The sequence below is a fragment of the Manis pentadactyla genome, chromosome 4 (assembly GCF_030020395.1).
Source record: "Manis pentadactyla isolate mManPen7 chromosome 4, mManPen7.hap1, whole genome shotgun sequence".
Classification (NCBI taxonomy): domain Eukaryota; kingdom Metazoa; phylum Chordata; class Mammalia; order Pholidota; family Manidae; genus Manis; species Manis pentadactyla.
In genome coordinates, this window is record NC_080022.1 from 43,527,845 (window position 1) to 43,552,795 (window position 24,951).

Below are 24,951 nucleotides of genomic sequence, written 5' to 3' on the forward strand. Positions count from 1 at the left end.
TATCCTTAAAGCCTAGTTTAATACCACCTCTTCCAGAAAACCTACTGCACACCCCCACCCCATCTCTAAATGCCTCTAACACTCAGTGTTTGTCTCTCATCTGATATACAACCAAGATCACAAGGTGGTATAAAACATATCACCCAATGTGAAGTCAGGAATGGTAGCCTATTGGAAAGCAAGAAGTGTAAATTTAATTTTTTGCCTTTAAGTCTAGTACTAAAAAGACTTGTTAGTTCAAAACTATGGCCTCAGCTCTATCTTCTTGAGCCTCTGGCCAATAGGTAACTTACTATCTGCATGTGAAATTTAATTACAGCTCATTTTGAGTAGCTAAAAACTGTCTGAGGACCCAATCTTATATCACTGAACAGAATTCCAGTGTCTTAGATAATCGGATTAATACCAGGGGGATATCCTATAGATTTAGTATACTTTCTTTTTCTGATGCTATAAAAAAATTTTTTTTTCTGTTGCTACAAATTAAAAGTTTCTCCTCCTTAGATTGTAATTTTCCTAAAATAAGAATAGTGTTATTATTTTAACTTCCAACATATGTTTTGTTATTTCATAAATATGATATATAAGAAACAAAGAAAAACACAGGGGGGCAGAGCACACTAGCTCTACCTCTACTTAACCCACCTACTGCCTACCTCTTGCAGTGTCAACAAAGTATCAAGAATAGCTGGTAGTGTAGTCTGGACAACTCCAAATCTATCTTCTGTAAATGAAGCTGCTACTAAGTGAGACAGACCTCAAAGGGAAAAAGAAGAAAAAAAATTAACAGTTAATCAAAGTTAGGCAAATTTATTTGCAATACATCTATTTGAGAAAGAAAGATTAATAGTCTGAATACATAAAAACTTCTAAATAAAAGAGATGGGGTAATACATAGTAGAAAACTGGGCAAAAGATTGGAACAGGCACTGAAAAGATGTTCAGCTGCAGAAGTCACAAATTAGAAGACAGTCTCTGCTTTATGTTCCAGTGGGGAAAAAAGACTTTAAAACTAATACTCCATTTGGTAGTGATAAGGGCTAGGAAGAAAAAGCATGACAGGAGAAGAGTAACAGCTGGTGACACATTTCATGGTGGTCAGGAAGGGAATCCCTGGGGAAGTATCATTTAAGCATTCAAGAAGGCAGCACCTCTATAAGATGAAAAGAAAACAATCAAACATTTAGTGAAGCCCTAATACCCATCCTCCTTCAAGTTTTCCAAAAAGTAGAAGAGGAGGGAATACTCCCAAACTCATTCTATGAGGCCAGCATCACCCTAATACCAAAACTGGGCAAAGACACCATAAAAAAGAAAAATTACAGACCAATATCCCTGATGAACACAGATGCAAAAATACTCAACAAAATATTAGCAAACCAAATTCAAAAATACATCAAAAAGATCATCCATCATGATCAAGTAGGATTTACTCCAGGGATGCAAGGATGGTACAACATTCGAAATTCTATCAACATCATCCACCACATCAACAAAAAGGACAAAAACCACATGATCATCTCCATAGATGCTGAAAAAGCATTCGACAACATTCAACATCCATTCATGATAAAAACTCTCAACAAAATGGGTATAGAAGAAAGTACCTCAACATAATAAAGGCCATATATGACAAACCCACAGCCAACATTATACTTAACAGCGAGAAGTTGAAAGCTTTTCCTTTAAGACAGGGATGCCCACTCTCTCCACTGTTATTCAACATAGTTCTGGAGGTTCTAGCCACAGCAATCAGACAACACAAAGAAATAAAAGGCATCCAGATTTGTAAGGAAGCAGTCAGACTGTCCCTGTTTGCAAATGACATGATATTGTACATAAAAAACCCTAAAGACTCCACTCCAAAACTACTAGATCTAATATTTGAATTCAGCAAAGTTGCAGGATACAATATTAATACACAGAAATCTGTCACATTCCTAAAGATTAATAATGAACTAGCAGAAAGAGAAATCAAGAAAACAACTCCATTTATAACTGCATCAAATAGAATAAAATATCTAGGAACAAACCTAACCAAGGAAGTGAAAGACCTATACCCTGAAAACTACAAGATACTCATGAGAAAAATTAAAGAAGATACCAATAAATGGAAACAGATCCCGTGTCCATGGATAGGAAGAATTAATATTGTCAAAACGGCCATCCTGCCTAAAGCAATCTACAGATTCAATGCAATCCCTATCAAAATACCAACAGCATTCTTCAACAAACTAGAGAAAATCATTCTAAAATTCATATGGAACCACAAAAGATCCTGAATAGCCAAAGCAATCCTGAGAAGGAAGAATAAAGCAGGGGGGATTATGCTCCCCGACTTCAAGCTCTACTACAAAGCCACAGTAATCAAGACAATTTGGTACTGGTACAAGAACAAACCCATAGACCAATGGAACAGACTAGAGAGCCCAGATATAAACCCAAGCATATATGGTCAATTAATATATGACAACGGAGCCATGGATATACAACGGAAAAATGACAGTCTCTTCAACACCTGGTGTTGGCAAAACTGGACAGCTACATGCAAGAGTATGAAACTGGATTATTGTCTAACCCCATACACAAAAGCTCAAAGTGGATCAAAGACCTGAATGTAAGTCATGAAACTATAAAACTCTTAGAAGAAAACATAGGCAAAAATCTCTTGAATATAAACATGAACAACTTTTTCCTGAACACATCCTCTCGGGCAAGGGAAACAAAATCAAAATGAACAAATTGGACTACATCATGCTGAAGAGCTTCTGTACAGCAAAGGACACCATCAGCAGAACAAAAAAAGCATCCTACAGTATGGGAGAATACACTTGTAAATGACATATCCGACAAGGGATTAACATCCAAAATACATAAAGAACTCACACACCTCAACACCCAAAAAGCAAATAACCCTATTAAAAAATGGGCGGAGGATATGAACAGACACTTCTCCAAAGAAGAAATTCAGATGGCTAACAGGCACATAAGAAGATGCTTCACATCGCTAATTATCAAGGAAATGCAAATTAAAAAAACAATGAGATATCACCTCACACCAGTTAGGATGGCCAACATAGAAAAGACTAGGAACAACAAATGCTGGCGAGGATGCGGAGAAAAGGGAACCCTCCTACACTGCTGGTGAGAATGTAAACTAGTTCAACTATTATGGAGAGCAGTAAGGAGGTTCCTCAAAAAACTAAAAATAGAAATACCATTTGACCCAGGAACTCCACTCCTAGGAATTTACCCTAAGAATGTAAGATCCCAGTTTCAAAAAGACATATGTACCCCTATGTTTATCACAGCACTATTTACAATAGCCAAGATAAGTAAGCAACCTAAGTGTCCATCAGTAGATGAATGGATAAAAAAGATGTGGTACATACACACAATGGAATATTACTCAGCCATAAGAAAACAAATCCTACCATTTGCAACAACATGGATGGAGTTAGAGGGTAAAATGATCAGTGAAATAAGCCAGGCGGAGAAAGACAAGTACCAAATGATTTCACTCATCTGTGAAGCATAAAAACAAAGCAAAAACTGAAGGAATAAAACAGCAGCAGACTCACAGAACCCAAGAATGGACTAGCAGTTACCAAAGGGAAAGTAACTTGGGAGGGTGGGTGGGTAGGGAGGGAGAAGGGGAATAAGGGGCATTATGATAAGCACACATAACGCAGGGGGGTGGGGGCGGCATGGGGAAGGCAGTATAGCACAGAGGAGACAAGTAGTGACTCTGTAGCATCTTACTATGCTGATGGACAGTGACTGTAATGGGGTATGTGGTGGGGACTTGATAATCGGGGGAATCTAGTAACTACAATGTTGCCCAGGTGATTTTATATTAATCATACCAAAATAAAAAAAAAGATGAAAAGAAAACAGTTCTCTAACAACTAAGTCTTCAAATCTAGGCTAGGTTAAATATGTTAGAATGTTAAATATGTTAAGTAAGTTATATTAATGTAAGTTGATAGTTAAACAATCTATTCATTGCAATTTCTTTGAAGTAGAGAAAGAGATGCCAGAATCCCAGGCTCAGTTTCTCCACTTATATACAAGGAAAATTTCAGCCCAAATTAAAGTACAGTTGACCTTCAACAACATGGGTTTGAACTGCATGGGTTCACATATATGCAGATTTTTAAAATAAATATATTGAAAGGATGTATCATAATATACTGTAAGAGTAATTTCCTGTAACAATACATATTACATATAAAATGTGCATTAACTGACTGTTATTGGTAAGGTTTCTGGTCAGCAGTAAACTACCAGTAGTTAAATGTTTGGTGTGTCAAGAGTTATATGCAGATTTTCAACTGCACAGGGAGTCAGCACTCCTGACCTCTGTGTGGCTCAAGGGTTAACTGCACACCTAAATATCTAAGAAAAATGATGTCCATAAAAGATATTAAAAAATGTATCTGAAAATTCAAAGTTGGAAGTCAAAATCCAGAAATGACCTTTTATGGATTATACTCTTATGAAGTAAAGTTAAAATTACAGTTGTAGTCCACTGAGATTGCTTACCTTCTAATGCCCAAATATGCATTTGAGCATCTGAAAAGACAGCCTGAATGGAGGTCTCTGGGTGCTACAATACAGCAAAAACATTTAAGTAAGTTCTCCTGGGCAAAAACTCTTATTAGTTCATCTAATCAACTATATAGACTATCATAATAAAAAATTCATAGCTGCCTCTCCAGAGTTAAAATCTGAAATTCTTTCACAATATAATTTAACTGCAATATAAAGCATTCTGTCACCAACTTATTGTGTGACGCTTGCTCAGTCTCTACAACCTCCATATGGCTCAGTTTCTCATTTAAAATAAGAGTTACATATGCTCAACCCACTTCAGAGGATTGGTACAGAGGTCACTTAAGAGAATGGTTATAAATGTTTTTTTTAACAAATGATCTGCCTAAATAAATACATAATACCTCAAATTGTCCATCCTCAACCCCACTCCAAAGAAAAAACCACCCAAGCTTCTTTAATATAGCAAGGTGCAACAGTATGGAGCAACATTTGGCCCATTTAAACCAGTGCTGGCTCTGGTAATGCACCGATAAAGCCCATTAAGCACAATGGCTTGTTACATTTCTTAACATCAAGCAGCAGGGTCTACAACTCCTTATCAGACAACAGATCACCCTGCAAATTAGAACAAAAAGTAGCCCTTTATTTCCAAGGAAAAAGAAGATCTTATTCAGCGCTTGCTCTGCCACTTACTGGCTATGTGCCCTTAGGTTAGCTACTTGACCCCTCTGAGCCTCAGGTTTCCTCATCTGTACAATGAGGACAAGAAAGCTTCTCACAGGACTGCTGTTAGAATTAGATGAGGGAACTTAAGTGAAAAGAGCATGTCATACATAAGACACAGTGTTAAGTTCTGTTCCCATCCTTCCAAAGCAAAGCACTGAAGTAAAACTTCAGACAGCTCTTCCTTTTGGTGGAAGAGAAGATACCCTCTTCAGAAGTCTTAATATGTTTTCCCAAAGGCTACTGGATAGTTTAAGGCAGATTATTTTTGGTAAAGGTAATTGCTAGTTGGGTGGCTCTTCCCTGTCACCAGTAAAAAAAAAAAGCTTTAAGAAGTTGAAATGATTCTTTATGTGTATCTATATTCCATCAGAGTCACTCAGTCTGTCTCCCCACCAGAGTATGACTCCCAAAGAATAAAAAGGAATAATGTATGCCAATGCATACTTTGACTTGAAAGTGTGTGCAGTATTAGCTACTACTGCAATACCTGCAAAATGAGAGAAGCTATATTAAAAAAATAATAAAACAAAAATTCATTCCAAAGGTTTTGTTCATCAAAAGCTGAACTAACACACAACAGAACAGCTGTAGTCAGTCAAAAAAGGAATGAACCTTTTGGTTCTTTAATTGTGATTTACTCTCCTGTGCAGCCAGAGCAGATGACAGACAAGTTGAAAAGTCACTGAGTTTTGTGGTCCGAATTACAGCTTTTCATCCAATGCAAGTTTCACATCTGCAATTCAATCCAGTCACCTTTCCTCTGGACAGCAAATTGGCCACAAAGATGTTAGTAGGACTATGAGCCACAAAGGGTCACCACGAATTTGCTCATTCTGCAGGAAGGGGTTGCGTATCAGCACAAAGCTGCCTGCAGCAAAGAGACTCAGGAGGCTAACCAGAGGCAAGCCTCAAGAAGCCAATGAAGTAAGGTGTGTGCTAGGGCAGTGTGGAGAAAGTGAAGGTTCCTATGGCCAGGATTCTCACCTGGCCTTGGTCGGCTTGCTCACCACACATGCGTGGGAAATACACTGTCACTGACACTATATAAGGAGCTCCACCAACTGCTCTGCACAACACTGTGGCTGCTGCACGTCTGCAGGGCTGCAGGAGAGCAGAGACTGGAGTGGTGGCAGCACTGAGGACAGGGACTGGGACGGCTGCAGGGGCAGAGAGGTCCAGAGGCAGAGACTGGCTTGCTGCATGCAGCCATGCTCTGAGCGGACCGGATTCTAGTGACTGACCTGCCACTGGAATAAAGTTGGGTATAAACCCTTTCACCCCAAGAACGTTCCACTGTCATTTTTATGGTCTCATTGAATCTCTAGCGAATTCGATCGGGGCTAAAACCCAATGGCAAGACAGGCAGCTACTATTAAAATGGAGGTGTAGTGAAGCACCATGCAGAGCTTTTAGGCTTGCTAGGATCCAGCTAAATATTTAGAAAGCAAATCCTATCTGCTACTTCATTTCCTCTCCCCCATTCCCAATGCTATAACTCATATTCTTACCTTACTGAAAAAATACATTATCAGCACCCGTTTTGATAAAAAATTCTTTATCTGAGTTGAAAAAAGGAAGAATTAACATATTTACAGTTTTCAATTCTAGTCAAATATAGTATTACATATTTCCAGGTTCTTCCTGACACTAACTTAAATGAAACATTTCACATCTTATAGAGAAAGAGCAACACTTACAGTAGATCACGTAAGTAAATACCTTTGAACTATAAACTGGATAACCAAGATGGGCCACCTAACCTAAACTGCATCCCCGTGTACACATCTAAACATGACCCCCATATGAGTCTTGTAAACAATAAAAGGAATTCAAAGTGGCTCTGGTAGTATTTACTAAGGCCATATTCTTTCTCAATTCTCTTTACCTGTCTTGCCCTTTAAACTTAATACCAAAAAAGAGCATGTTTCTCCTAACAACAACAATAAAAATCCTAAGACATGAAGTGGTTTCCTACCAGTTGACATTTACAGGGAAAACAATTTTCTTAGTATTAAGCTGAAAGCTACATACTCCACTTGATTGGAAAGTGAACTCATGACATAGCAGTATTTATGGCATTCAGAGCCATATGAGGTCCATAAAATGCCTTCAGTTCTTCTCTCTCTATTAACTGATCATTTCATCAACAAATATGTTAACAAACATTATATCTCCCATCTTAAAAAATGAAACCACTCATTGACCCTCAACATCCCCAGCTATTACCCCATTTCTCTGCTCCCCTTACAGCAAAGCAAAACTCCTCGAAAGATCCAGCCTTTCCTGCGGCCTTGAAACACTTCCTTTTCTTGGTTATCTCAATGGTCATTTGGTCTCCTTTGCTATTCCTCTTCACCTGCCAGACCTTTAGTCATGGCAAAGTCTCAGTTCTTGGAACTCTTTTCTTCTGATATCTATACTCCCCAAGAGTTTTCACGGAGTCTCATGGCTTTAAACACTATCTATACCGTGTCAACTTCCAAATTTACATTTCTAGCCCAGAACTTTCCCTTATACTCCACATATATGTCTAATTTCTTACTTGGTGTTTCTACTTGGTTGTCTAGTAAGAATCTTAAAATTGACATGTCTAAAATCAAATTTTTGATCTCCCCACCTTACCTATATCAAATCTCCTCTTCCAGAATTATCAGTAAATTGCAACTCAGTAAATTTCAATTCATCAAATTGCAACTCTATTATTTCAGATCCTCAGGCCAAGAACTTTAAGAGTCAATATTGACTCTCCCACACCACAACCCAAGCTAATCCTATTACATCTACCTCCAAAATATACACAGACCTTGATCACATCTTACAGTTTCTACCACAGCCACTCTGATCACAGATACTATCACCCATCACCTCCTACTACATTACTTTAACCGCTTTCTACTGTCCCTCTACAGCCATTCCTGCTAATGGAATCTGAGAATCTAGTCTCAACACAGCAGCTAGAGCAACACTTTCAAATCTAAGGTTACATCATGTAATTCTTGTGGGCAAAACCACAGAGTGGCTTTCCACTTCACTCAGAGAAAATGTCAGTCTTTACAAGAGCTGATGGGACCAGTAAGCTCTGGGTCCTGCTACTTCTCTGACCTCATCACCACCTACCACTCTCTCTGCACTCATATTGCTCCAGTCACACTAGGGTCCAGGCTGTTCCCCACACAAGCTAATACACTCCCACCTGAAGTCCTCTGCATTTTGCTGTTCCCTGCCCTCCCTTCAGGTCTCTGATCAAGTGTCACCTTATCAGTGAGATTTCCCCTGATCATCCCACATAAAATGGTCCTCCCTCCCCTAGTCTTCATCTCCCTTACCTGCTCTGTTTTTCTGTATAGCACTTAAGACATCAATGTTCTTCCCTTTTAAGACATATATTTTTTATATTTTGAACATGACATATCAGGAGGCATCCTGTAGTCAACAGCATGTCATGGTTTAATGGGCAACTTTTTTTCTTAATAATACATAAAATAAGTCTTATAATTAATAGCATTTTTTTTATATTCAAAAAATATAATACATTTGCTTGCTCATCTATTTCCCATTACTAGAATGTAAACATGTTCAGGGACTTTTGTTTGCTGTTTTTCTAGTGCCTAAAACCATACCCTGAATATACAAAAAAACTTAATATATATTATCTTATATCAAAGAATTCATAGATCAGAGATATTGTATTAGGTTAAACCATATGAAATTACAATTTGTACAGCTCAAAATCAATCAAATACTGGCAATTTCACATGGGTCAACTTAATATATGAAGCATAAAAAAGTCTTTTTTATTCCTGATGGCTTACTCATGTGAGATCCTTGATGCCCTCAATGTTACATGTAAATATAAATCCTATAACCATATCATCCTACCTGGTCACGTTTATTCTCAATCCATGAATAAATCACACTGGGCTGTCTCACTGTCTTACCCTTAGCGTTAACAGAGGTAGATGGAGAAGGATTAGAAAATTCAGTCATTTGCTGATCTACAAAAAAAAAAAATCAAAGAAGGTGAAAATACAGGTTAATTCTCTGCAACTGTGACACTTCAAATTTTAGAAACTAAATAGTCCTCACCAGAAGCAGAAGTCCATAATCTTGGTCCTCTTCTTATTAGCTGAGGACTTTGGGGTGACCCATAACAAGTGTTTACATCAAAAATTCCAGCCATCCGATTTACTGCACTAGAGCCAAATGGGGTTCCAAGAGGACTTGCAACATCAGGTGTAGATAATTTTGAGGAAAACAGTGATGTCTTAACTAATGGTGGCATTGATGGGTGAGGCATCTGGCTAGATATGGGGGTCTGAAAAGTAGTTTCTTCTGTAAAAGAACAGATGCAATGTTGAAGAGGCAACCTGATCCAAGCAGGCCAGCACGGGGTTTCTCAAATTTTATACAATTCAATTTTTTATTTAACACATTTACCCAAGGTTTACAGTCTCAAGATCCAGATTTTACTACTGCAACTGAACGACTCAAGGAGCTTTACACACATCTCTTTCTGCCACACTGGGGCAGCCTCTCGTTTCTCTTCATCTTTAAGGTCAGCTTCTCTAACTCTAAACTGTTTAGAATGAACCTAAGCAATTTACATTTCACTTTTAAATGGCAACAATTATTATATTAGAATACATCCAGTATTACTGCATGTTCCTACTGTAAATATTACTTGACTAAATCAAATCTATATTGTGAAAATATACAGATAGAGAGTGCTAATTTTATCCCATTTTCCCCACAGTCCTTTGAAGTTAACGTAAGTCACACCAGAGACTAATCTGCCCAGGATAGCTACAAATCTGACCTGTAAACAGCTTCTTCAAAAATTATCTCTAACGGGTAAGATTCCTCAAGGGAGGAACAACCTAAGACAGGCACAGTCGCAGGGGGCCATCTGGTGAGAAAATGGGGAGCAGCAGAGGTGAGGCTTAGAACCTCCCCCCTCATGTTCTGAGAGAAATCTTCTGCATACATGGATGTTTATTGCCCTCGTCTAGCTCGGATTAACACATAGTCTACAGGCACACACCTGATCATCTACATTTGCTCTCTTACAACACTAAACTCTGTTTTCTACCTTTATCTCGTATCTACCTACCACTTCAGCATTTTATTAAAAATAATAATAATAGAGAAATGTGGTATCCACATATAAATCAAGTTTAAAAATCAAATGAATATTCATATTTGAACTGACTGTTTATAGTTCATAATGCATGAACAAAACCGAAAGCTTCTGTGATAACTGCCCTTGCACTGTTCACCATGTAACTTATTACTATGTAAGAATTTGTACTCCATGTAAGAATTTGTTCGTTATGCATCAGAAGATTGGAGACTGACGAAAATTAGGCTTGGGGTGGATTAATGATTGTGCATTGAGTATTGACCCCCCTATACAGAAATTTATTGTTGTTAACAACTATTTGATCAATAAATATGAGAGATGCCCTCACAAAAAAAAAAAAATATATATATATATATATATATAAACACACTTCCAATTGTAAAATAAATAAGTAACCGGGATGTAATGTATAGCATAAGGAATATAGTCAAAATATTGTAACAACTTGGTATGGTGATAGCTGGTACCTAGAATTATCATGTATATAAATGTTGAATCACTGTGTTGTACACCTGAAACTAATGTAATGTAATACTGTGTGTCAACTACCCTTCAATAAAAATAAAAATAAAAAAATTATCTCTAACGCTACCAATTTATAGTCTGTTGTACAAAAACAAGAAAAATACTTCCTGCTGTCCAGTACAAGATACAAAGACAAATAAATTACATTAGTGTTGCACCTTAATAAAACCACTATAACACATCAAACATTTAAAGGACCAAATTTTTATTATATGACTTTTTAAGGGTTAGTGGCAATTAGAAATATTTGAAGAATCAATTTAAAAATTAAGACTGGGACTTTTTCATGTCCTCCACTCTTTCAACAGAGATTTTATGAGTGGATGTCACTGAGGCGAAGCACCGAATCAGGAGTCAAGAGACCTGTATTCTCATTTTACTTACTTAACATTTTACTGCTGTATTCTCATTTTACTTAACTTTTATCTGTCCTTATTCTGAGGACTCAGTTTCCTCGGAGAAATTAAGATGATGCCAGATTCCAGGAAAAAAAAGACTGGGGCTTTTTTAATTTTTGAAATTACTCCTCAATATTGGAGGCAAATTTGACTGAGTGATGGGATATGACAGTAATTTAAAATAATGACTAATTCGTATTTGGTCAGGTCCATGATTCCCCGAGCCCTGAACCCAGAATTACAAATTGATCTTTCTAATATGCTAATTTAATGTAACATGCATATTCAAAATTCTCCTATGGTTCCATATCCCTCCTGGATAAATTTAAACTATTCATAACATACAAGGCCTCCTTTCATTAACAAATATCATTCAGACTCCTTTCTGACAATTATCACAATTGTCACAATTATTTGTGTTGTATGCCTCCCATAAAATGTTAGTTCCAAGAGTGTTTCTCCACCTTTGATTATCTGGCTTCTAGCACATTGCTTGGTATGTAGTAGGCATCCAATAAATATTTGTTGAATAAATAAACACTAATCTGAATGTTGGTAATATCTGAAACAGTCTAGAATTTTTTAAATATGACATTCATGAATTTATCTGAATCATTTTTCATTTGTAATCTTTGTTTTTGGTCTATGACCCCTCCAGACTAATGAAGTCAAAGACAGAGACATGTTTGCTTTGGCCAATCTAGGATTTTTTAATATCAAGAGTAGGTGCCAATGTTTAGCAAGTGGAATCTTTCACCCAAAATTTGTTTAGATTTCAGGCTTCACTTAAAAAAAAAAAAAAGACCAGAAGTTCAGAGACTAGACCCAAATTCCCACAAGGGAACAATGGACTGAAGCTAACCCACCGCTTCCCGTTCAGATGAAGCCTGTGCTCCCAAGTTCCCCATAGCTCTCACCCAGTCAGGGCCCCTCATTTTCTTTAAACGTCTGGTTTCAAGAGGCATCTGAACATTAATTCCTTTTATCAGCCTTACACTCATAGGCCATCTTCTATTGGAAGTGCTTGGTGAAATAGCACAGGCTCCTCCGCCTGTACTTCTCCCTCTCTGCTTTCATCCCCCAAATGTTACATTAAGCTATCTTAAAACAATGAATGTGATGCCCCTACCCAACAACTCACTCAGTCATGTCAGCTGCTCCCCTCTTGACATAATCCAGTAACTTTTTTGTCTTTAGTATACTACAACCAGAACGGTATCCAGGAGTATCTGTAAAGATTCACCTGGCTTTGTACTAAAGTAACCTTAAGTCTTCTACTCGACAACCAACATCTTATTAGGTTTTTCTTGTTTTTTGTTTTCTTGTTGCCCTTCTAAATGGATTTAATATAAGGCTACTTTCTACCAGGAAATTTCATCAATGGACATACATCAATAAGCCAGATTTTTTTTCCTTTGTAATAATAAACAACATAATACCTCCCCAGTGTGGATTCAGTTATTGTTAATACTTTTTTTAAAATTCAACTATCGATACACAATCTTTTGTTGGTTTGAAATACACAACACAGTGGTTCAACAGCTGCCCTTCTTATTAAATGCTCACCCTCACTAGTGCCTTTACTACCTGTGAACATGAGAATAGGTTGCAGAACAATGGGCTATATTCTCCATGCTGTACTACTATCCTCATGATGCAATTATGATTGAGAACCCCCTCACTTTCCCCACCAGCCCATCTCAGGCCCTCCCCCATGGTAACTACCAGTCACTTCTCAGTGTCTGAGTCTACTGCTATTTTGTTCATTTTTTTGTTTTTAGAGTCCACAAGTAAGTGAAATCATACGGTATTTGTCTTTCTCTGCCTGGCTTCTTTCACATAGCACAATGCCCTCTAGGTCTATCCATATTGTTGTAAATGGCAGGATTTCTTTTTTTCTTATGGCTGAATAATATTCCACTGTGTATATATATATGTACTACATCTTCTTTATCCATTCACCTATTGATGGACACTTAGGTTGCTTCCATAAATTGGCTATTGTAAATAACGAGGCAATAAACATAGGGGTATGTAAATCTTTCTGAATCAGGAATTTTGTTTTCTTCAGGTAAATTCCTAGAAGTAGAATTACTGAATTGTAAGGTACTTCTATTGTTAGTATCATTTAGGAACCTCCACACTGGTTTCCACAGTAGCTGCACCAATTTACATTCCCACCCACAGAGTAGAGGGGTTCCTATTTCTCTACACCCTTACCAATACTGGTTATTTCTTGTCTTTTGGATAGTGGCCATTCTAATTGGTGTGAGATGCTATCTCGATTGTGGTTTTGATTTACATTTCCCTGATTAGCAATGTGGCATCTTTTCATGTGCCTATTGGTCATCTGTATTTCTTCTTTGGAGAAGTCTGTTCAGGTCCTCTGCCACTTTTTTGAGTTGTTTTTTTGGTGCTGAGGCATATGAGTATTTGCCTTTGCTGTACAGAGCTTTTCAGTTTGATGTAGTCCCAGGTGTTCATTTTTTATTTTCTTTCCCTTGACTGAGGAGGTGTGTCCAGAAAAAAATTGCTCATGCTTATGTTCAAGAGATTTTTGCCTATGTTTTCTTCTAAGAGTTTCATGGTTTCATGTCCTACATTTAGGTTTTTGATCCACTTTGAGTTTACTTTTGTATATGGAAATAGACAGTAATCCAGTTTCATTCTCTTGTATGTAGCTGTCCAGCTTTCCCAACATCAGTTATTGAAGAGACTGTCTTTTCCCCATTGTATATTCATGGATCCTTTATCATATCTTAATTGACCATATATGCATAGATTTATATCTGGGTTTATTTTATGCCATTGATCTATGAGTCTGTTCTTGTGCTAGTACCATACTATTCTGATTACTTTGGCTTTGTAGTATAGCTTGAAGTCAGGGAGCATAATCCCCTCAGCTTGTTATTCTTTCTCAGGCTTGATTTGGCTATTTGGCGTCTTTTGTGGTTCCGTATGAATTTAAGGACTATTTGTTCTAGTTCATTGAAGAATGCTGTTGGTATTCTGATAGGGATGGCATTGAATCTGTAAATCCAGAATAGCCAACTATCAAAAAGACAAGAAATACGTCTGACACAAGGTGCTTTCTTACATATTCATTTGTGTAACAATCCCTATTTGCTATTATATCTGCTAGAGTAACACATTGTTTGATGATGATCATACTTTATGCTGAGAGAGTTTACATACCTACTGAACTTAATTTTTTCCTTCTACAATAACACCCAGCCCTTTTTCTTGGTTCAGTACAAGAACTCATATATTGGATACATACACACACACACACACACACACACACACACATATTTACACACACACATGTATACTGTATGTATATATACATATTCAATATATGTGTGTATATATGTGAATATATATATATGTGTAATATATACCTCACACTCATATACATAATGTTAGATTAACTACTGCTTTCTTTCCTAGAAAATAAAAGGTAAATGCTCTCCCCTCTCTTAGTAATACAAGAAGTTACCTGGAGAATTTGATTTCTTAGGTTCCATTGGGTATGAGGAAGACATCACTCTCCCATTAGTAGCAGCAGCTTCTTGGTAGAGAACCAGTTTCTGAGTCATATCATTTAAAAGATTCAAACATTCCCTTGAAATGGCTGTCCAATTGTGGGGATGTCCACCTAAGAGGTCCAAACACCAGCTTTTAAAATACAAACGATCTTATAGTCTCCTCTCAAAGGAGAAAAATCAACAAGAAATACTCCATTACATTCTGCATCAGGGCTCACTTTTCTCAGTTAAGCTACTATTTATATTCATCCCATCTAACACACAGCAGAGTTTAATATATATTTGGATTAGATAATTTCCCAAAAATCTACAGGCAAAAGCATGCTATTTCATTAAAAACCTCTCAAATTGGTCACTAAAATAAAAGCCAAACACTAAAGCATGGTTTGAGTGAAAAACACCAGTTACTTCACTAGCAGTACTGAAATGAACTGGAAACTAAGACAATGAACACTAGCATGTCTAATGAGATGTACCCCATTCCCCCTGTAACCTCTAAACTACTGTGTCTGACCCAAGGTGCTTCCTTACATTTCCATTTGCATAACAGCCCATATTTGCTATTGTGTCTGTTAAGAGTAACACATTATTTGATAACAATACTTTATACTGAGTTTACATATCTACTATGTTTTTAGCTTCAACTACTATGATCCACACTCTTAAAAATTCCCTTCGCATTACCTTTTGATTTTCTAAAACCTTTATCTCCTACAGCTGTCATGTAAAAATCAGGAGTGCTTCATTATGTGTTGGGAATGGTAGAAGAGTACACTGAAAATTTGTTTCCCTGTCTTGGGTGCCAAATAATGATTCTCTCTTCACTTAAACCCCTCCTTAACTATTTCTCCCCATACAAATGAAGAGAAATAGCACTTAACTTGCAAACAAACAAAAAAAACACACAGCAGGTGGGCCCCAGCATGTTATATACTGCTATAACTCATGACCACTGAGAAACTATGTAGTGGTGCAATTAAATTTTAATAATAGGCCCTAGGATGCAAGTTCTTTGGCAAAGAACATGCCGTCTTGTAACAGTTATCTGAATATCTGGTGAAAATATTTAAGGTATAGAGAATTCCCAAGTGAACTTAAGTCTGATAGAAAAGTATAGGTACAACTAATTTTCAAAATTATCAGCTCTGGATTTTTCATGCTAAGGAGAGTGACTCCAACCATTTATGTTTTGACCTAACTGGATTTCATTTCCATGTAACACTGAACTATAGAAGATTTGTTTTATAATGTGGAAATTGGCAAAATAATGAAGAGCTGATTAGAGAGATGAAAAGCTACCCAGGTATTCTGTTCTCCGCTGGTGGCTGGGCTGGAGGGCTTTCTTTCTAGAACAAGGCAGGGCACTGGCACAGCTGCAAGCCTGAGGAGCGTGGCAAGTAATATCGGAGAAGTGCTTCAGTGGTGTCACGAGCATCCTGGCATCACCACCAAATCTAGCTCCTTTTTACTTTTTTTTTTAAGGGAGGCAAAGTAGCATGGCAGGAGGAGGGAGCTCTGCACTTGGGAGTCAAATGACAGGATTTCTTGCTCCAACTCTGACATTAACTTTATTTAAGCCACTTAATCTCTCTAGACTTAGATCCCCCATCTAGGGATTTCACCACCTGATTTTTTAAGACCCCCTTGTAGCATTAAAACTTTTAGGATTCCTAAACTGTACTTTTCTGCTCTATAACAGTCAACCTACCTCATAATTTCCTCAGATTAAGGGAATGAGGGGGCTAAAGGATATAATATAAAAGTTTAAAAATACTTTTCCTGGGGGGGATCACGGGAAGATGGTGGCATGAGTAGTTCAGAGGAAATCTCCTCCCCAAAACATATATATTTATGAAAATACAATAAATACAACTATTCCTAAAAGAGACACCAGTGCAGTACAACAGCCAGGATACATCTGTATCTGTGAGAACTCAACATCACATGAAGGGGGTAAGATACAAGCTGGGGCCAGGTGGGACCCAAACGCTCCCCCACCCCAGAACCCGGCGGGAAGAAAGGAGTCGGAACGGGGAGGGAGTGAAAGCCCAGGACTGCTAAACAACCAGCTCTAGAAATCCGCACCCGGAGCGCAGACACAAGGTGTACAGGGTGCTGGATATTAGAGAAACGGAAAAGCAAAACCTGTGGGCAGGTCCCTGCAACTGTCGACCCTGAGACAAAAGAAAAGTGAGTGCTTTCTGCAAGTCTTAAAGAGACAGGGAACCCATAGCTGGATGAAGTTGTCCCGGCACACTTAGCCAGCAGCTGGGAATCCCGGGGAACCTTAGGCGCCCTAAACCCCAGGGAGGCAGCACAGCTCTGAAGCCCCTCACAACACCAAGCAGCCTGCCAGTCGTTCCCCCAACTGGCGTGGACCCCAACACAGCGGCCCAGTAGTGGGAGAGTGGCAGCGTGTGCTGGGGACAGTGGCACCGGAAGGGACCAGGAGCAGATCATGTGTGCCAACGGCGCAGGAGGGGACCAGGAGAGGCTTGTGCGAGCCCGCAGCGGCGCGACCGAACAGCCCGGGCACGGCTCGTGCGCACCAGCGGCAGTGGAGACAGAGGAGCCCAGTAGAGGCCCATGTGGGAGAGCCCCACGCACACCTGCAGCGGAGACAGAGGGAGCAGGTGCGCTCCCAGCAGCCGACCGGAATCCCAGCCCAACGCACAGCTGCCCAAGCCAGACCCAAAGGCCGATGCTGCCACACAGCTGCCTGGCAGGGGTGCCGCTATCATGGAAGAGGGCACCTGGCGTGCCTGCCACTCCCCGCAAGGCTCCACGCTGCTCTGACGGAGACCCCGCCCATAGCAGCTTAGGGGATTAACCCGGTGGCTGCTCCAGGAGTGCAGGTAACCAACACAGGCAGCAGAGAAGGCATCCAGCAAGCAGGAAAGAACTTTCTTCTCCCAGCTGACACACCCGCAACCTGCCTACAGCCACCGCTATCACCATTAAAAGGCAAAAAAATTCAGTCCAGTCCACGATAGTTCAGAAAACACCTGAGAGAGGATCTGCAGAGACAGACCTAACCAGTCTCCATGAAAAAGAAGTCAAAATAAAAATCATAAACATGCTGACAGAGCTGCAGAGAAATATGCAAGAGCTAAGGGATGAAGTCTGGAGGGAGATTACAGACGTCCAGAGGGAGATTGCAGAAGTGAAACAAACTCTCGAAGGATTTTGTTCCAGAATGGATAAGATGCAAGAGGCCATTGATGGAACAGAGAACAGGAATGCATAGAAGCTGATGCAGAGAGAGATAAAAGGATCTCCAGGAATGAAACAATATTAAGAGAACTGTGTGACCAATCCAAAAGGAACAATATCCGCATTATAGGGGTACTAGAAGAAGAAGAGAGAGAAAAAGGAATAGAAAGCGTCTTTGAAGAAATAATTGCTGAGAACTTTCCCAAACTGGGGGAGGAAATAGTTGCTCAGACTACAGAGGCACACAGAACTCCCGAGAGATGGAACCCAAATAGGACAACACCAAGACACATAATGATTAAAATGGCAAAGATCAAGGACAAGGACAGAGTATTAAAAGCAGCCAGAGAGAGAAAAAAGGTCACCTACAAAGGAAAACCCATCAGGCTATCATCAGACTTCTCAACAGAAACCTTACAGGCCAGAAGAGAATGGCATGATATATTTAATGTAATGAAACAGAAGGGCCTTGAACCAAGGATACTGTATCCAGCACGATTATCATTTAACTATGAAGGAGGGACTAAACAATTCCCAGACAAGCAAAAGTTGAGGGAATTTGCCTCCCACAAACCACCTCCACAGGGTATCTTAGAGGGACTGCTCTAGATGGGAGCACTCCTAAAAAGAGCACAGAACAAGACACCCAACATATGAAGAATGGAGGAGGAGGACTAAGAAGGGAGAGAAATAATCATCAGACTGTGATGATAATAGCTCAATAAGTTAGTTAAGTTAGACAGTAAGGTAGTAAACAAGCTAACCTTGAACCTTTGGTAACCATGAATCTAAAGCCTGCAATGGCAATAAGTACATATCTTGCAATAATCACCCTAAATGTAAATGGACTGAATGTACCAATCAAAAGACACAGAGTAATAGAATGGATAAAAAAGCAAGACCCATCTATATGCTGCTTACAAGAGACTCACCTCAAACCCAAAGACATGCACAGACTAAAAGTGAAGGGATGGAAAAAGATATTTCATGCAAACAACAGAGAGAAAAAAGCAGGTGTTGCAATACTAGTATTAGACAAAATAGACTTCAAAATAAAGAAAGTAACAAGAGATAAAGGACATTACATAATGATAAAGGGCTCAGCCCAACAAGAGGATATAACCATTATAAATATATATGCACCCAATACAGGAGCACCAATATACGTGAAACAAATACTAACAGAATTAAAGGAGGATATAGAATGCAATGCATTCATTTTGGGAGACTTTAACACACCACTCACTCCAAAGGATAGATCCACCAGACAGAAAATAAGTAAGGACAAGAGACACTGAACAACACACTAGAACAGATGGACCTAATAGATATCTATAGAACTCTACATCCAAAAGCAACAGGATACACATTCTTCTCAAGTGCACATGGAACATTCTCCAGAATAGACCATATACTAGGCCACAAAAAGAACCTCAGTAAATTCCAAAAGACTGAAATCCTACCAACCAACTTTTCAGACCATAAAGGTATAAAACTAGAAATAAATTGTACAAAGTATAAAACTAGAAATAAATTGTACAAAGAAAGCAAAAAGGCTCACAAACACATGGAGGCTTAACAACATGCTCCTAAATAATCAATGGATCAACGACCAAATTAAAATGGAGATCCAGCAATAAATGGAAACAAATGACAACAACAACACAAAGAACCAACTTCTGTGGGATGCAGCAAAAGCAGTCTTAAGAGGAAAGTATCTAGCAATCCAGGCATATTTAAAGAAGGAAGAACAAACCCAAATGAATAGTCTAACATCACAATTATCAAAATTGGAAAAAGAAGAACAAATAAGGCCTAAGGTCAGCAGATGGAGGGACATAATAAAGATCAGAGAAGAAATAAATAAAATTGAGAAGAATAAAACAATAGAAAAAAATCAATGAAACCAAGAGCTGGTTCTTCAAGAAAATAAACAAAATAGATAAGCCTCTAGCCAGACTTATTAAGAGAAAAAGAGAGTCAACACACATCAACAGAATCAGAAATGAGAAAGGAAAAATCACGACGGACCCCACAGAAATACAAAGAATTATTAGAGAATACTATGAAAACCTATATGCTAACAAGCTGGAAAACCTAGGAGAAATGGACAACTTCCTAGAAAAATACAACCTTCCAAGACTGACCCAGAAAGAAACAGAAAATCTAAACAGACCAATTACCAGCAATGAAATTGAATCAGTAATCAAAAAACTACCCAAGAACAAAACCCCCGGGCCAGATGGATTTACCTCGGAATTTTATCAGACATACAGAGAAGACTTAATACCCATTCTCCTAAAGTTTTCCAAAAAATAGAAGAGGAAGGAATACTCCCAAACTCATTCTATGAAGCCAACATCATCCTAATACCAAAACCAGGCAAAGACCCCACCAAAAAAGAAAACTACAGATCAATATCCCTGATGAACGTAGATGCAAAAATACTCAACAAAATATTAGCAAACCGAATTCAAAAATACATCAAGACAATCATACACCATGACCAAGTGGGATTCATCCCAGGGATGCAAGGATGGTACAACATTCAAAAATCCATCAACATCACCCACCACATCAACAAAAAGAAGAACAGAAACCACATGACCATTTCCATAGAAGCTGAAAAAGCATTAAACAAAATACAACATCCATTCATGATGAAAACTCTCAACAAAATGGGCATAGAGGGCAAGTACCTCAACATAATAAAGGCCATATATGATAAACCCACAGCTAACATCATACTGAACAGCGAGAGGCTGAAAGCTTTTCCTCTCATATAGGGAACAAGACAGGGATGCCCACTCTCCCCACTGTTATTCAACATAGTACTGGACGTCCTAGCCATGGCAATCAGACAAAACAAAGAAATACAAGGCATCCAGATTGGTAAAGAAGAAGTCAAACTGTCATTATTTGCAGATGATATGATATTGTACATAAAAAACCCTAAAGACTCCACTCCAAAACTACTAGAACTAATATTGGAATACAGTAAAGTTGCAGGACACAAAATTAACACACAGAAATCTGTGGCTTTCCTATACACTAACAATGAACTAATAGAAAAAGAAATCAGGAAAACAATTCCATTCACAATAGCATCAAAAAGAATAAAATACCTAGGAATAAACCTAACCAAGGAAGTGAAAGACCTATACCCTGAAAACTGTAAGACACTCTTAAGAGAAATTAAAGAGGTCACTAACAAATGGAAACTCATCCTATGCTCCAGGCTAGAAAGAACTAATATCATCAAAATGGCCATCCTGCCCAAAGCAATATACAGATTTGATGCAATCCCTATCAAATTACCAACAACATTCTTCAGTGAACTGGAACAAATAGTTCAAAAATTCGTGGAACCGCCAAAGACCCCGAACAGCCAAAGCAATCCTGAGAAGGAAGAATAAAGTGGGGGGGATCTCGCTCCCCAACTTCAAGCTCTACTACAAAGCCACAGTAATTAAGACAATTTGGTACTGGCACAAGAACAGAGCCATAGACCAGTGGAACAGAATAGACTCCAGACATTAACCCAAACATATATGGTCAATTAATATACGATAAAGGAGCCATGGACATACAATGGGGAAATGACAGTCTCTTCAACAGATAGTGCTGGCAAAACTGGAAGGCTACATGTAAGAGAATGAAACTGGATCACTGTCTAACCCCATACACAAAGTAAATTCAAAATGGATCAAAGACCTGAATGTAACTCATGAAACCATAATACTCTTAGAAAAAAACATAGGTAAAAATCTCATGGACATAAACATGAGTGACTTCTTCATGAACATATCTCCCCGGGCAAGGGAAACAAAGGCAAAAATGAACAAGTGGCACTATATCAAGCTAAAAAGCTTCTTTACAGCAAAGGACACCATCAATAGAACAAAAAGGTATCCTACAGTATGGGAGAATATATTCATAAATGACAGATCTGATAAAGGATTGACATCCAAAATATATAAAGAGCTCACACACCTCAACAAACAGAAAGCAAATAATCCAATTAAAAAATGGGCAGAGGAGCTGGATAGACAGTTCTCTAAAGAAGAAATCCAGATGGCCAACAGGCAAATGAAAAGATGCTCCACAATGAGATATCACCTCACACCAGTAAGGATCGCCATCATTGAAAAGACAAACAACAACAAATGTTGGCGAGGTTGTGGAGAAAGGGGAACCCTCCTACACTGCTGGTGGGAATGTAAATTAGTTCAACCATTGTGGAAAGCAGTATGGAAGTTCCTCAGAATGCTCAAAATAGAAATACCATTTGAACCAGGAATTCCACTTCTAGGAATTTACCCTAAGAATGCAGCACTCCAGTCTGAAAAAGACAGATGCACCCCTATGTTTATCACTGCACTATTTACAATAGCCACAATATGGAAGCAACCTAAATGTCCATCAGTAGATGAATGGATAAAGAAGATGTGGTACATATACACAATGGAATATTACTCAGCCATAAGAAAAAAACAGATCCTACCATTTGCAACAACATGGATGGAGCTAGAGGGTATTATGCTCAGTGAAATAAGCCAGGTGGAGAAAGACAAGTACCAAATGATTTCACTCACATGTGGAGTATAAGAACAAAGGAAAACTGAAGGAACAAAACAGCAGTAGAATCACAGAACCCAAGAATGGACTAACAGTTACCAAAGGGAAAGGGACTGGGGAGGGTGGGTGGGAAGGGAGGGATAAGGGCGGGGAAAAAGAAAGAGGGCATTACGATTAGAGTGTATAATGCATGGGGGGCACGGGGAGGGCTGTGCAACACAGGGAAGACAAGTAGTGATTTTATAGCATCTTACTACGCAGATGGACAGTGACTGTGAAGGGGTATGTGGGGGGGACTTGGTGAAGAGGGGAGCCTAGTAAACATAATGTTCTTCATGTAATTGTAGATTAATGATACCAAAATTAAAATAAAAAATAAAGTACTTTTCCTGGAAATATAACTTCTAACCACCACAGTGCAAATACTTAATTGTTTTAAGATTTAAATTAGTACTTCATTTAATGGACTTGCTGATGTGTGATATTTTATTAAATATATCTCTCTCACCAAAAACTAAGTGGAACACTTTCTGCACATACATGCCTAAATAGGTTTATTACTTTTAGCAATACCTGGTTGGCTAAGGCTAAAAACTTCTTGTCTTCGTGAAGGAGAATACTGAGAAAGCAACATCAGGTCCTGCAAGGCCAAATACTAAAAGAGAAAGAAATACACATTATTCAATTTTTTAACATTGATATAAAATCTTTATCATGACGTGGACTCAGCATTACATACCTAAAATTAGTTGAAACTTTTCATGAAGGAAATACTTTTCAGAAGCATAACCTTCTTTTCTAGACTTCTAGGACTTTCTCACCTCTATCACCTGTAAGCTACCCCACCCTCTGTTGGTTAAGCTACAAGAAAATACAGAACTCTCCATGTTTTTTCCCACTTCTGTGGTGGGTAATGTAAAATATCTCTTCCTCCTGGAACTTCTCTGGCCTCCCCTGTACCAACATACTCACACAGAATCTCAACCACAGCACTTAAACATAATTTATTGTAGTTGCTTGTTAACTTGTCTCATTTGGTTTTAGCCACTAAACTGACACAGGGACAATGTCTGGCTTGCTACTACACCCAAAGAAAGTGCCTACCACGCAGCAGACACAGAACTTATGTTGTACTTTATTGAAAATCTTTATTTTATTCCCTGGCAAACCTCTTCATTCAAGACACCATCTCTTCTGTGAAGCATTCCTGTTTTGGTCCCAAGCAGAATAAGTGGTTCCCACTGCACTTACCACAGTCAAGTTTATTTTGTGTGTCTGCTTTTTCCATTAGGTTGTGTGACCTCTTATTCATTATTATACCCTAAGTAACTAATAATAAATGACTTTTGAGCAGTAAATAAAGATTTGTTAGAAAACCAAATGAGGTTTTTTTATTTGTCTAATAAATTGGTCATAATTGATATTTAAAGGTAATGAGATCCTCAGTGGGTCACTTTCTTATTAGTTTATAACTTTCCTAGAGTGTAATCCAAACTCTGGGTTCCATTTACTTTCAATTCTCTTTTTCTAAGTACTATAACCTCTTAACAGGATCGCACATCCTGTAAATTACTTTAAAATTTCAAAATGCAATTTAAATCAAAACGATGTATTTTCACTTAGCTTGATTTGTAAACTTATAGTTTATATGCACATTCTTTAAACTTTTCATTAAAATCTATCTTAGGATCATTATCATTATTATTATTTTAAGAGCATTCAATGAATATGGGCACACTACCAAGCCCTATCATTGATAACAACAGCCACCAATACTACATGAGTAAAAATATGTCTTGATCCAATGATTAAAGAAAGTCAAGTGTTTTGTTTTGCTACCATAGGGAGTCTGTGAAAAACTAATGCATATGGTTGTATATCATATTTCATGCTTGAACATATTTATATATCTCTTCTGAATGTAGAAATAGCTTAGCTTATATACATACATTGCCATTATAATTCCATTTTAGTCATTTGGAATGAAAATTGAAAAAGTAATAAACAGCATTCAATGTAGCATGTAGGTGATTTTTACATGCAAGTATTAGAATATTCTAGGCCTCAAAAATTATGTCTCAGTACCAAAAATGCTAAATATTAAGTACATTCCATAAAATAAGACTAGAGATGACTATGTCAAGATACAAAATGCATACAGAGTTCTGGTACCTTTATGATGAGGGGAGGATTGCTGTTTAAAACTTTCGGGAGGCATTCATCAGACTCTCCTGAAAATGGTGGTTGAACAGGGAACAGATGAGCC

General features: G+C 38.2%; 1 protein-coding gene across 4 annotated transcripts in view; it reads right to left on the reverse strand.

Annotated features, from left to right (window-relative positions):
• Positions 1-24,951, reverse strand: part of NDC1 (NDC1 transmembrane nucleoporin) — a 57,700-nt gene that overhangs the window by 16,069 nt on the left and 16,680 nt on the right. For 2 of the 4 annotated variants that reach the window (XM_036911160.2, XM_057500219.1), the window contains 8 exons: positions 24,858-24,950; positions 23,259-23,340; positions 14,846-15,004; positions 9,370-9,615; positions 9,163-9,278; positions 6,792-6,842; positions 4,546-4,609; positions 657-757 (listed from right to left, as the gene is read on the reverse strand). In XM_036911160.2, coding sequence (XP_036767055.1) covers positions 657-757; positions 4,546-4,609; positions 6,792-6,842; positions 9,163-9,278; positions 9,370-9,615; positions 14,846-15,004; positions 23,259-23,340; positions 24,858-24,950 — 912 coding nt within the window. Of the gene's footprint in view, positions 1-645; positions 758-4,545; positions 4,610-5,895; positions 6,044-6,791; positions 6,843-9,162; positions 9,279-9,369; positions 9,616-14,845; positions 15,005-23,258; positions 23,341-24,857; position 24,951 lie in introns of those variants that run through there. The other 2 variants (XR_005030023.2, XR_008997012.1) reach the window with 2 other exon arrangements.